The 14,991-nt window shown below is 43.5% G+C and overlaps 1 protein-coding gene and 1 non-coding gene across 2 annotated transcripts; both read right to left on the bottom strand.

Annotated features, from left to right (window-relative positions):
- Nucleotides 1–6,363: 6,363 nt before the first annotated feature.
- LOC102826102 (chromosome unknown open reading frame, human C7orf55) lies at nucleotides 6,364–10,571 on the bottom strand. Its single transcript, XM_006861167.1, has 2 exons — nucleotides 10,434–10,571; nucleotides 6,364–6,567 (listed from the first exon to the last, which is right to left on the bottom strand). Exons 1-2 carry the CDS (start codon nucleotides 10,569–10,571, stop codon nucleotides 6,364–6,366), a joined length of 342 nt encoding a protein of 113 aa, XP_006861229.1.
- Nucleotides 10,572–11,095: 524 nt separating this feature from the next.
- TRNAR-CCU lies at nucleotides 11,096–11,168 on the bottom strand. Its single transcript has one exon. It is a non-coding gene; the product is annotated as a tRNA-Arg (tRNA).
- Nucleotides 11,169–14,991: the final 3,823 nt, after the last annotated feature.

Genomic DNA, 14,991 nt, shown 5'->3' with positions numbered 1-14,991 from the left:
TCCAGCTGATAAGAAGAGAGGGCATATGCATAAGAACACCCACACTTGCAGATAATACTCACTTGTCCTGGCTTCAATAACTGGATGATCAGAGCTCAACCAGAAATAAAAAGAAGAGGGAAAAAAAAAAGTATTATCATACAATTTGATGAACTTGACCTACACCTATGGAAGCAGTAGCTCAAAAGAGGGAATAAATCCTTACAGCAAGAATCATTCCCACCCCCTCCACACACAGAGTAGACAGGGATGGGCAACTTGGACATTGGCTACCCATAATGGGGGGTGGGGGACTACAAAGGCAAGAAGTGACTGGCTTACAAGCTTTCAAGGGGGAACCTAGATCCAGAGGGCCTGGAAGAAGGTAGTATCTCCAGTGAGTAGTATTCAATCTGACTACTAGAGGCTGATGCAATGAAATGCAGACGGGTCTCTTGTGATACAATAGTGAATAATTGTTATCAGGACTGATTGTGAGGATTGGAAATGTAAAGGTAGACGTTTTATAGCAATGAGGGGAGTGATTGACTTTTCAGTCTAGGAGCGGAGGTCCCTAGGACCATCAAGGGAGAAGGGCAGAGAGCGGGACTTTACCCAGAGAAGCAGTGATACCTGAAATGGAGCCAGAGATGATGACGTGCAGTGATGGAGCAGCTGGAGACTTTAGATCCAGAGAGGGAAAGCGACTGTGTGCTGAAGACCTGGAGGGTAGGGGGAAGGATTGCATGGAGGCGATTGTAACCATGGCAATGAGACGATACACGATAGAATGAATATAAAACTAATGTTCTCCCATGTAAACTATCACATAATTCACAATTTTAAAAAAAAAATGCATTATAAAGTAAATGGGGCTGAAGCCATCAAAGTTCTAATTGGTATCCCTTTACCTGGAGCAACAAAGCACAAAGAAGCATCAGGAATGGGAGGTGGACATTGAAGGTGTGTATGGTTCATTCCAGGAAGAGCTGCCTCCTTTGTCATGCATGATGCTAGAAGAACTAGGTGGTGCCCAGCTACCATTACTGATCATTTGGATCAAAAACTTCTATAGAAATATCCTGAAGAGCAGGATAGGAAGGGGAAGATGCTGAACATAATTTTCAAGACTGAAGAGTGAAAGGATAGAAGCACCTGAACTCTTGTCCAACACAGTGTTGTCAGTTGTCAATTCTGACTCATGGCACCCATTTGAGCAGAATAGACCTGCTCTACAGGGTTTTCAGGAGTCCTGGTGTGGCACTGTTGGGTAAGTACTTGTGACAGCAAGGTTAGTTTGAACCACAAGGTTGGCAGTTCAGACTCAATCAGCTGCTCCTCAGAAACCCTATACAGGGTTGCTATGAATCGCAGTCCTGGTACGGTACTGTGGGCTAATGTGTCAGACTATAGAGTCGTTTGAACTGCAAGATCAGTGGTGCAAGCTCACCAGCTGTTCCTTGGAAACCCTATAAAGGGTCACTATGGGCCGGAATCGACTCGATGTCACTTCACAACAACAACATGACTCAGAACCAACTTGACAGCCCTTAACAACTACATAAGGTTCAGAAGCAGATCACTAGACCTGTCTTCTGAGTTGCCTCTGAGTAGGTTCAAACTGTCAACCTTTTGGCTAAGTAGTTGAGTGCTTAACCATTTGCACTGGACATAAAGGCATTCAAAAATGTTTGTTAAAGGAAGAAAAGAGAGAAAGAGAAGCTAATCTGAGATTTGAAGAATGTTTTGGAATTAATTAGGGAAGGGGAAATAAAGCTGTATTTGCAGAGAACAGCAAAATATTGAAAGATAGATAAGGCTCCTAAGAACTGAAACAAATTCTCTGTGTGACTGGACTGTCGGACATAAGAGAAGAGTTAGAGCTGAGGCTGAAGACGTTTGGCCAGTCAGATCCTGGAAACCCTTGTTAAAAGTTTTACTTTGAAGTGAGTAGGAGAGTACAGGATCAGAGCTGTGCAATATAGAAAGTGGATTGATTGAAGAACACATTGGCACTAAAGAGACCAGCTAGTGCTTAGCAGTGGTCCAAGGAAGACTTGCAAGCATTAAAAAAAGATCTGATCTAGGATAGGAGCACTGTGGTTAAAGCACTTGGTTGCTATAGAGTGATCAGTGGCTCAAACCCAACAGTCCCTCATAGGAAAAAGACATATAGAGTTCTGCTTCATAAAGATTGTTGTTCGAAGTCATTGTTGAGTCAGTTCCAACTCATAGTGACCCTGTATATGGTTTCCAAAGAGCAGGCGGTGAGGATGAACCCCTGTTCTTGCAGTTCAAATTGACCTTGCAGTCCAGTGCATTAACCCACAGTGCTACACCAAGACTCTACTCTTAGAAACCTTATGGGACAGTTCTACTCTGTCCTACATGGTGGACTTGATGGGTAGACTCAGATAGTAGCAGTAAAGATTCAAGCAATTCTTAGGTTGCTTTTTTTTTTTAAAGAGGGTATGAAGATGAGGAAACCAGGGTAACTCAGATTTCTAGTTTGAGCGGCAGTGAAAGATAGTGTGGGTGATGCTATAGAAAATTCAAGAAGAGAGAAGAGATTTTTCAGTGACGATGATAAGGATCCATTCTGGATGCATAGGATTTGAGCTGCCTCTGGGTTATTTAAGTGGTGCAGTGGGCTAGGCAGCTAGACATACATACAAGTCTGCAGCCTACAGCATGGCAGGGGAGGCCTGGCCTGGAGTTATCAGTGTATAGATAATAATTTACATCTCAGAAGTAGAGGTGATAGCCTAGGGAAAGCAATGTGGAGTAAGAGGGAAGGACTTGGGTCCAAACCCTGAGGAACAAAGATACACAGAAAAGGAGATGAGACAGATGGGTAGAGTGCAAGAAGAGAACAAGTTTGTGTCATCAAATCCAATGGAAAAGGAAGGAATGGTCGGTGCTGTCCAATCTTCCTAGAGATCAAACACAATGAAAAGGCTCCGTGGGATGAGTGATGTGAAGGTAACCTTGGAAGGTACAGTAGAGAAGCAGATACCAGCTTCATGTAATACCATTAGTAATGGGATGCCCTGGTGGCGCTGAGGTTAAAGCACTTTGCTGCCATCCAAAACGTCAGTTGTTCAACCCCACCAGCTGTTCTCAGGTGAAAGATGTATCCGTCTGCTTTCGTAAAGATTTACAACCCTGGAAACCCTATAGAACAGTTCTGTTCGAGCCTAAGATCACTATGAGTCAGAATTGACTAAACAGCAATGAGTTTGGTGTGATAGGCTGCGATGTTTACCATCTAAGGATGAGTGGGTGGTAAAAACTGGAGAAAACAGAAACAATACGGAAAATCAGTGTGCTGCGCTAAAGAATACATATGAATTCATGTGTATAAGATAAAAGGGGACTTCAAAAAGTTCATGGTTTTATAAAACCATTGTTTTAACTACCAAAAAAAATTCCTTGGTTTATCTGGGACCAGGTGTGCAGAAGGGCTACTCACTGCACCTGAAGACAAGAATGTTTTGGGGTAATGGAAATGCACTATGACTTTAAAGTGATTGTTACACAGGTGTCAAAATTATTGCATGCATATTATACCTCAGTAAAACTATACACAGTTAAAACAAAAAATGAATGTAATTCTTTCATTAGAATTCATTTCATTTGTAAGGTAGAAAGAGAGAAGGCTGTAGCTGAAAAGGCCCTTGAGAGTATAAGGGCTGTAATCTTTACAGAAGCAAACTTGACACACAGCTTTCTCCCTTAGCAGGAGAGTTCTTTTTTCAGATGAGCAAATTTGAATGCTAAGGGAAGGAATTCATTGAGGGGAAGAGGTTGAAGAGATAAAAGATGCAGCATAGTGAAGGAACCTGCTAACGCGTGTACATTAGAAACTAGAGTCATCAGGCAACACAATGCCAAAAACACCGGATTTCCTGCTCTGGAACCTTCCTAGTATAGAAAGTAGGTTGCTTATGCAGTTTGTGTTCTAGAATCAATTCGGAGCGGCTGTGTGTGAACCACCAACCTTGATGTTCAAACCAACCTTGCAGTCTAGCACATTAAACCACAGCACATCAGGACTCATTTCTGACATTGAGTTCAACACATTCTTCATCTACACCAGGACTCCTCCTTACCATTAGAAATTCTATTGTTAGGAAATCAGAACAATCCTGTTGCTTTCTTCACTGTTAGCAATTGTTAAACAATACTAACAAATCTAATAAACATGAAATAAAGCAAGGAACCTATCTTTCTGATCTATTGAGTGTTTAGCTCATTATACTATTTTAATGTTACTATATTAGATGAAAGAGATGGTGTTTTGAAATGTTTAGAAATTGTTTATACTCCTTCGAGTAGAGTTTACTGACCCATACATTCAAAAATATTTATTGAATGTGTGCTATGCACAAGTTACTATAGAAGGTGATTTGGAGACTACAAAAATGCACTGACCTATACCATAAAGGGGCACAGAAAAAGAACTGTTAATTCAGGGCATTAGAAACAAGGGGATCATTTAGGAAACTATTGTAATAATTCAGTCAAAAGATTATCAGTGCTTGAACCTATGAGGTCGAGACAGTGAAGGCAGAGAAGGGGAGGAAATGTGAGCTACTGCAGAAGCAAAATTGGTGATTGGATAGAGAGCAAGAAGAGGACAGGGTAAAGCCCGGCTTACCTGACAGAGCCATCAGCCCTGATATAGTTCAAGAGGAAGAGTGACTTGACAGGGAGATCAGAAGATAAATGGAGAGATGTTACACCACCACCCAGCAGACTGAAGTTTATTGGGGGGACCAGCCCTAAACCCTAAGGCCAACTCCTGTTAGGTCTAGGAAAGGGAGCAGCTCCCCACTGCTGCTAACCCCTTGGAGCCCCAGAATTTCAGATTTGCCTTCATTCTACCTGTATCTTTCTCTGTAATCCTTTCATTGATTCTCAGTAACCCTTTTGGCGCGTGCTGTTGGTTCCTGCCAGGACTCTAGCACATCTCATTCATGTCTTCTGTATCAACTATGCATGTGTAATTGTGTATTGGATTACCTACAGGAACTATCTGACAGGAGAGAAACGCAACTGTTGGGAATGGTTACCACCTGGTAATGGAGATGGGAGGAGCAAGGGAAAAGAGAGGGATTTTATTTTGTGTCTATACTGTTTGAATGGGAGTCTCAGTGTGGCATTGTAGAATAAGCACTGGACTGCTAACCACAAAGCTGGCAGTTCAAACCCATCAGCTGCTCCTTAAACTCTATTCAGAGTTGCTATGAGTCAGAACCAACCCGACAGCACTTAACAACATTGACAACATACTATTTGAGGAGTCCTGGTAATGTAGCAGGCTACATATTGGGCTGCTAACCTCAAGATCAGCAGTTCAAATCCACCAGCCACTCTGAGGGAGAAATATGAGTCTGTCCCCATAAAGATTCATAGCCTTGAAAACCCTATACAGAGTCACTGAGTCAGAATCTACTCAATGGCACTCAATGGCACATAGCAAAGTAAACTATTTGAATTCCATAAAACAATAGGCTTAAAAACAAATAGGTTTAATTCACAATAAAACATTAAAAAAATAAAATCAAAACAAAACAAATAGGTTTGTTCAAGAGGGAACCTAGATCCAGAGGGCCTGGAGGAAGGTAGAATCTCCAGTGAGTAGTATTCAATCTGACTACGAGGGGCTGATGCAATGAAATGCAGACGGGTCTCTTGTGATACAATAGTGAATATTGTTATCAGGACTGATTGTGAGGGTCGGAAACGTAAAGGTAGACGTTTTATAGCAAAGAGGGGAGTGATTGACTTTTCAGTCTAGGAGCGGAGGTCCCTAGGACCATTAAGGGAGAAGAGCAGAGAGCGGGACCCTACCCAGAGAAACAGTGATGCCTGAAATGGGAGGCAGAGCTGGAGACTTTAGATCCAGACAGGGAGAGCAACTGTGTGCTGAAGACCTGGGGGGTACGGGGGAAGGATTACATGGAGGGGATTGTAACCATGGCAATGAGACGATATACGATAGAATGAATGTAAAACTAATGTTCTCCCATGTAAACTATCACATAATTCACAAAAAACATTTAAGAAAAAAAAAAGGCAGACCTGGGAAACCTGTGTCTGAAACATCAAGGTACTGAAAAAAAACAAATAGGTTTGTATTACTTTGAAAATTAAATATTTTTTAAAGTAGATTAAGAAAAAAGTAGGTTAAGAATTATCAATCAACCTCGTGTAAGAAGTTCAATAAATTCACTGAGTAAACACAAGACCTTCCAGTTTGTTCTGTAAGACCCATCTGCTCAACAAAGCCATAAGAAAACCTCAAATTTTAAAATGATTTAATGATAAATAGATATTGGCAGACATTATGAAATTCTTGTGTAAAGGAAGTATCCATCATCAGGGCTCCCAGCCCTTCCCTCCAGGCTGACGGGGCAACTGGAGACCAACCAAGCCAGCAATCTGCTCCACTGAGCGCTCCCCCTTGCCGTGAAATTCCTGATGCAGAGCCACATGTTGCCGGACACTACGCAGCAGGCACAGATAGGTGGCAGCTTGGAAATGAAGCTCGTGCTGGGCTCTACATAACTTCTCACTGGTGACCTGGAGAGACAGCAAGGTCAGATACGATTACACACACACAAAGATGTCTAAGTCAAGCATTAGCTCAAACTTCACAGAAAATACAAGCGTGTGCCCTTGACATATACCGAGATGTTCTATAGGACAGCTGAGCTCCAGCTACTCAAAGAGGTATTTTAAGAGGTATTTCATGGACTATAGTGTCCCCAAGGTTTAAACCTAGAAGGAATCATCTAGTTTCAGCTCACTGACTTTATAAATGAGGAAAGGAAAGCACAGATAATGGCAGAGATGGGAACTACAACCAGGTCACTGCACGTTAACTTTGCCAAAGAAGAGAATGCGGAACAGTCTCTCCTTCAAAAAATGAAGGGCTATGTGATTGTTTGCACAACTTTGGTTAATGCAGCAGGTGACCTTTACTGCAATGAAAATTAGAAATATATCTTGCTGGAAAAATAACAGCTTTGTCCTCAATGTTGTTTGTTGCTAGGTGCTGGGTCAGTTCCAATTCACAGCGACCCTGTACAGGGTTACCGAGGCTTTTAAGTCTTTGCGGAAGCAGGAAGCCTCATGTTTCTCCTGCGGAGCTGCTGGTGGGATCAAACTATGGACCTGTGGATTGTAGTCCAGTGCTTATTATTTGCAACCACCAAGCTCCCCTTGTCCTCATAGTAACATAATTGAAGTTTTATTTAGATAAAAATAATATGCCTGTGTTCATGACTTCATTCTATCTGCTTTCACATTTATTTATGACCTTATAAACCTGGAAGTCCACATCCATTGTCTCAGTCTCCAAATCTTATTTTCTCAGTACACTGAATTTCCAGATTATATAAAATTAGCTGCCCCTTACGTGTTAGTTTTGTTTTCTGAGATAGTGGGGAGGAGAGATGGATATGTGCACAGCCTCAAGAGGCTTAAGGTGCCCAGTCCAAGTATGGATTAGTCCCCAGGCACCAAGGCCAAAAGAGTCTCCTTCCTTTGACCTTTCTTTCTGTTTTTGAACATGCTGGTTGAAATTCAAGAACTAGAATGTGTGAATTAAGATATGCAGCTCACATGTGAAACCACTCATTAGCTACTGAAAAGCAGAATTTATCTATTTGATCAAACATACTTTAGTAACTAACCACATATGAGATCAATACCAATCTTGAGCATCAACAAAGGGTCGCTAACATTCATTTGTATCAGACCAGCCAGCAGTTGTTGGATTTGAAATAAGGGTTCTGTGTCAGTGTAGGGCAGAATTCTGATCTTGATTTGGCAAAATCGACTTGGTAACAATGGGTTTGGGTTTAAGAAGTGAGGAGAATAGAGCCAACAATGAACCCAACCACTGCCATCAATCCATTCCAACTTACAGGGATTTTGGTGTGGCACTGTGGGATAAAATGCACTGGACTGCAAGGTCGATTTGAATTACGTCTGCAAGTTCAAACTCGGCAACAACTTGAAAACCCTATATAGGAACCGACTTGATGGCACTTAACAACATAGAGCAGAGAATTGTTTGTAGGGTTTCTGAAACTGTAAATCTTTTGGGGAACAGCTGGTGATTTGAACCACTGACCTTGTTGTTAGCAACCTAGTGCTTACCCCACATCTCCACCAGGGTTCCTTGGATCAACAATTTTTGGAAACAGTAGGGTTTCCCAGGAGCAGCTGGTAGGTTGGAACTGCTAACCTTGTGGTTCACATGCAGTCCATTGCTGATCCTGCGGTTGCCAGGATCCCACTAGACATGGTAAATAAAACCAAAAAGTGCATTCTTCCCCAGGAGAAAGGATGTTTCTGAAATTTTTAGCATGAATTTCCACTGTCACCTCCATCACACTTCAACGTTTAAATTCCTGCCTCTGCCTACTTCATCTTCCTTTTTACCCTACCTATCCTAAGCTGTAGACCTTCTTAACAATTGTTCTCACTTGAGGTTTTCTGTTCTAGTCTCTTTACCTAGATCCTCATTGTTCCAACCCCTAATTTACTTGCTAACTACAATTTATCCCTTCAGGCTCCAGCTTAATGAATTTCCTCCTGAAAGCCTAGCCTAACTCCTCCTTCCTGTACTAGGCCCATTCCCCTCTTCTTCTCCCTTTCTTATTAAGCGCCATCCTGTCAGTTCCAACCCATCCGGATCCTGTATAGGGTTTCCAAGAAAGCTACAAGATTTCAACTGCCTGCTATCTTCCAGTGCTGCACCAGGGTTCCTTTTGTTCAGTGTGTCCAGTCAGTTCCGACTCATAGTGACCCTGTACAGGCTTTCCACTGACCTCTTAGCTAGCAACCTAATGCTTACCTGACCTTGTGGATAAAGTCTCCCTTCTTGTTATGTGCTTTCAAGTCAGTTCTGACCCCTCTATGTTGTTGTTGTCAGGTGCCATCGAGTCGGAACTGACTCATAGCGACCCCATGCACAGCAGAACGAAACAATGTCTGATCCTGACCCCATGCACAGCAGAACGAAACAATGTCTGATCCTGGGTCAACTTCGCTACTGCTGTCACACTTGACGCCATCAATGATACCACCTGACTGATCCATCTAGTTGGGGGTCTTCCTCTTTTTCTCTGACCCTCCATCTTACCCAGCATGACATCCTTCTCTAGCGATTGTAGGGTTTGGAAAAGCTGCTGGTGAGTTTGAACTGCCGACCTTACAGTTCAAACCTACAGTCCAATGCATTACTCTGCATCACCACACCCTTGTTGTTAAGTGCCATCAAGTCGGTTCTGACCCACAGTGACCCTGTATAGGGTCTCCAAGAATATGTGGTGAGCCACACCCTTAGCCCTAACTTATTCTAAGTGCTTCATTGTGTGCCACCTCAGGTGTAATGTAAACTTTTTAAAAGTCAAGACCTATGTGTATCTTGGTGTCCTGGTGTGGCGATATGGGTTAATCCTCAGGACTGCAAAATTGGTTTGAACCTCAAGGTCAGGGTTCAAGCTCACCAACCGTTCCTCAGAAACCCTATACAGATAGGGTCGAGGTGGTTCGAAACCGACTCAACGGCACTTAACAACATGTGTATCTTGGAGTCCTGATGTGGTGCTGCAGAATAAGCACTGAGCTGCTAATCTTAAGAAGGTCAGCAGTTCAAACCCACTCAAAGCTCCTCAGAAATCCTATACGGTGTTGCTGTGAGTTGGAACAGACTCAACAGCACTTCTCAACATGTGTGCCTTATTCACTGTTCTTTAGCTCGTTTCTGAGACAGTTCTGAACATTATGGTTCTGAATTCTACTTAAGATTTTGCATTCTAACACTTCCATGGCTCTCAGAAGTTCAGTGGTTAGGATGAAAGTTCTCCTTTTTCCCCAAAAAATGCTCCATTTCATTGCCTAAAGCTCAAGCTGGCTCTCCAGGTTTCTTCCCAAGGCTGTTCCGTAACTCCATTACGTGTAAGAATCCTAAATTGTACATGTTCTCTATGCCACGTTTGAAAAAGGTAACTCGCCCACTTACTCTTGTGTCAGGGGGATAAGGAGTGTGGAATTCGCAAGCTTGGCCTCCCGTCTTCATATATATCAGCTACATCTGGGGTATTCCTAGAGTACCAAGAATAACGTAGCAGGGCGTACCATGCAGACTTTCTAGTACAAGCTACCTAAGGAAAGGTGGTGCAGCGGCTAAAGGTGAAATAAAACACAGGCACAAGGGTGCCCCAAAGTCGTTTCTCAGAAAAGCACCACTCGAGGAAGGGCGAGCCTGGACGGGTATGGAGCCAGGGCCCGTCCCGCCCCGGGCACCTCGGCTCTCCGTCCTCTCTGTCCCTCCATTCCATCTCAATTCCACCCAGTCAATTACAGCCTCGGAGGAAAGCCACAGAGACCCTGTCCCGGATCTCCTCCCACCCCGGAGCCCCGGGGTTCCGTACCCGGTGTGCACGGAAGGCCTTCGTGAGGTACCGATAGGCCGCGGTGTCGCGATACGGTCGGCCGGTAGCTGCGCTTAGGTAGCGCAGCTCCCTCAGGAGGCCCCGCAACGTGCAAGCCGGGGACCCCAAGGCCGCCATTTCTCGCCCGTTCCCGAGGCTCCTCCCATCCCACCCAGGATGCTGAATGGTTCGTTCGGACCCAGCAGTCGACTCCCCCTATTGACCCCAGGCCAGTGAAACGTCACCTGTACCTGGCTGCGAAGCCGTGGTAATCGAGCGCCGAACGCGGCCTAGGAGTTAGACAGAAGCAAACGAGAGCCAAGTGTAACAGCAGAAGGTCTTCCAAGTCCTGCTGGGGGCGGCGGTGCAGTAGTCCCTTCGTCTTCAGGACGTTCCCATCCACACACCGCAGGCAGTTCCAGCGGGATGTGTTTGGTGTGGAATTCGCCCAGGAGGTATTTTATAGTGATTTCTAAAAGGGATTTTTAACCGACCCCCTAGAACCTTACGAAACCAGAGAGGAAGGAAAGGGAGGCTGCCGATTCTAGCAAAACGCAGTAAAAGCACACATATACTCATCCTTAACACAATAAAAGTAAATCGAGCCAATATCACTATATCGAAGGAAGAAAACTTTCTTGGGGTGGGAAAGAAAACGCAACCACCCCAGATGGGACTCGAACCCACAATCCCTGGCTTAGGAGGCCAATGCCTTATCCATTAGGCCACTGGGGCTTCTGTGAACGACGTCTTCAACCGACGTATTCAACGTTTAAACTGCTCGACGTCATCAGGACTTTCAGAACCGCTGTAACCGGTCCTAGGAAACCGCACCCCGTACCAACACGCGGGCCGCTGCATGCTGGGAGTCGTAGTCCAAAGAACAGAAGCCGCGCTCCTGCTACGGGAGCTTCACCTTAGAAGTCGAGCAGAGGCCGGACCGAGCGCGAGTGCGCGCACGGCTTGCGTATGTATTAACATGCGCTATCGCGCCTGCGCAAAAGCGAGCAGCGACGTCGTAGAGCAGAGCGCACAGGCTGTGTCTAGAAGTCTAACCTCTTTGAGCTCCTGCTCCATCGGGCTTTCACCGGAAACGGCCGGTCCCCTTCCGGTGTTGCGACCTTGCAAGCTTAGCTTCGCGGCAGCTGGCCGTTAGGTGGCGACCACAGCGGCCACTTTCTGTTTCCGGTTGAGCCACGAAGGGCATTTCCGCAAAGACGTTGGCGTGTTAGAAATGTTGCCTTGTTTTCAAATTGCGCGGTTGGGTGAAGAACAAGGCACAGTGGGGAGTTCGTAGTTCTTTCATCAGAACGTCATTAGAAATGAAATAATTAGACGTTAGTTCATTTCCTAGTTCTGTACCTAGCTGTGTAACTTGGACAAAGCACGTCTCTTTCTTGAGTTTCAGCGATCTTATTTACACATAAACTCTCGCAGGGTTCCCGCATTGCCTCTGAAGTTCAAGTTGTTAAAATGGACATTCTGAGTCCTGTCTAAACCGACCCTCCCCTCTGTCTTACCTTCAGATTCCACTATAGTTTCCTCACAGTCTACATTTTTCACTGTCTTAACCCACCACACCTTACTTAACTCCCTCTGCCTGAAGTTTAACAATTTCTATTACAATGTCCCATTAAGCCTTGGTCGTTTAGTATGTAAATCTAGGTCAGATGTTTCTCTAGGTCTTTGTAGTCAGTATAACAAGGTCAAAGCAATTCACTTGGCCTCCCCCATCATGAGTCAGGTATGTGAACTCTGAATACCTGAGAGTGGGGTGATTTCTTCAATGACTTTGTAAAAATTGCTATTTTGCTCACTTTTATGGATTGAATTGTGTGCTGTGGATATGACCTTGTTTGGAAATTGTTACTTACTGGACCTGGTGTGACGCAATAGGATAAGCACTCGACCTCAAGATCGGTTTGAACTGCAAGATCCACAGTTCAAACTCACCATTTGCTCCTCGGAAGCCCTATAGAGGTCACAGCACTGAACAACAATTATCAAATAGTTCAATGAAGTCTTACCGGAGGGGCAGTACTGGTGTTAAGTGCATGGCTGACTAGTGTCCTGCTGAGCCACTGAGCTCCCCAGCTCCTGAGTTGTTAAATGCCATCCAGTTGGCTCTGCCTGTATAGGGTTTCTGAGGAGTGGCTGCTGGGTTTAAACAGTTAGCAGTTCAGCGCCCTAGTAATACAATCTGAATCCTTTCTATGTGGCTATTTATGAGAATGACAGATTCAGAACTAGCCCAGGAACACGTCATATAAGAAGCCCACTACAGTGAAAGAGACAGTGAATGAACATGGCCCCCAGATTCCCTGATGTCTGCTGTTAGCCTCCAGAACCGTGAGAAAATCTGCTTTGGCTCTTTAAAGCCGTGCACATTGTGGTAAGTTTGTTATGGCAGCCCTAGAAAAGTAGGACACTAGTTCACCCACCATTATTATGAACTTTATTAACATTATTATTAACTGTTGTATTTACCACCACAATAACAGCATCAGTCATTATCACACACTTTCTCTGTGCAAGACCCTGTGCCAAATGAATTGTGAATACATATGATCTTATTTAGCCCTATGAAATAGATATTTCTTTAATTTTTACAAATCATAAAATAATGGATTTTATAATATAAAATATTAAAAGTACCATTATAAAAATATAAAGTAGGAGCACGTTTAAATCACAACATCTTATTGCCTTGAAAATGTCCAAGGTACAAATGTTGTTGTTAAGTGCCATCGAGTCTGTTCTGACCCATAGCAACCCTGTGCAGGGTTTCTGAGTAGCAGCTGGTGAGCTTGAACCACTGATATTGCAGTTGAAACTAACTTTGCAGTCTTGTGCATTAACCCACAGCTCCACACCAGGACTTCTAAGGTACAAATAGTATTCACATAAACTTGTTGTCCAAGTGTGGCGCTGTGGATTAATGTGCTGGACTGTCAATTGATTTGAACCGCAAGGTCTATAGTTCAAGCTCACCAGCTGCTCCTCGGAAACCCTATACAGGGTCGCTATGGGTTGGAACTGACGTGACAGCACTTGACAACAACCTTGTTTTGCTCGATTGACTTCATTTTGCTGGATTCACCATCAACACCCATGGAAGCAGCAGTCAAGAATCTAAATCACAGACTGCATTCGGCAAATCTGCACAAGAGCTCTTTAAAGGTTGTAGAGCAAAGATGTCAGTTTGAGGATTAAGGTGCGCCTGACAGAAACCATGGTATTTTCAGTAATCACATATGCATGTGAAAGCTGGATAATGAATAAAGAAGATCTTAGAATTGATGCCTTTTAGTTACAGTGTTTGAGGAGAATATTAAAAGTACCCTGCCATAAGAACAAACATCTGTGTTGAAAGAAGTACAGATAGAATGCTACTTGGAAGCTGTACTTCAGACATGTTAACAGGAAGAACCAGTCCTTAGTGAAGAATATATATCAGGAAGGACAAGTCCATAGAGAAAGATATCATGCTTGGTAAAGTGAAGTGTCAGAGAAAAAGAGGAAAACCCCCAACTGATGGATAGGTACAGTAGCAGTAGCAATGAGCTGAAGCGTAGCAGCAGTTGTGGGGTTTGTACAGGACTGGGCAGTGTTTCATTCTGTTGTGCATAGATAGAGTCACTATGAGTTGGTACCTTAACAACAACAACAAAACACTTTTAAGAGGTCTTGTGCAGTCAATTTGCCTAATGCAATACGTCATTTGATTTCTGGACTGCTGCTTCCATGGGTGTTGATGGTGGATCCAAGCAAAATGAAGTAATTGATGACTTCAACCTTTTCTCCATTTATCTTATTTATTTATTGGTCCAGTTGTAAGGAGTTTTGTTTTCTTTGCCCTGAGGTGCAACCCATACTGAAGGCTATAGTCTTTGCTCTTCATCATCAGTATTTTCCTCTTCACTTTCAGCAAGCAAGGTTGTATCATCTGAATATCACAGGTTGTTAATGAGTCTTTCTCCAATCCTGATGCCACATTCTTTATATACTCCAACTTCTTAGATTATTTGCTCATCATACAGATGAAATAACTATGGTGAAAGAACACAACGCTGGTGCACACCTTTCCTGATTTTAAACCATTAAATATCCCCTTGTTCTGTTTGAACAACTGCCTCTTGGTCTATGTACAAGTACCTCATAAACACAATTAAGTGCCCTGGAATACCCATTCTTTGCAATATTATCCACAGCGTTTCACGTTCCATACAATTGAAAACCTTGTTCATAGTCATTAAAGCACAAGTAAATATCTTTCTGGTGTTCTTTGCTTTAAGCCAAGATCCATCTGACATCAGCCATGATATCCCCTCGTTCTACGTCTTCTTTTGAATCCAGCTTAATTTATTGCACTTCCCTGTGGATATACTACTGCAGCCATTTTTTTAAAGTATATTCAGAAAAATTTTACTTGCATGTGGTATTAATACTATTGTCTGATGATTTCCGCATTCTGTTGGGTCACCTCTCTTCCAGTTGGTTAGCCAGGTTCTTGCCATAAATGTCCGTTTGTTGAACGATTTCCTTGTGTATCCTGTCA

This window comes from Chrysochloris asiatica, unplaced genomic scaffold, assembly GCF_000296735.1.
Source record: "Chrysochloris asiatica unplaced genomic scaffold, ChrAsi1.0 scaffold00041, whole genome shotgun sequence".
Taxonomy (NCBI): Eukaryota; Metazoa; Chordata; class Mammalia; order Afrosoricida; family Chrysochloridae; genus Chrysochloris; species Chrysochloris asiatica.
This window is presented reverse-complemented; position numbering and strand designations above follow the sequence as displayed.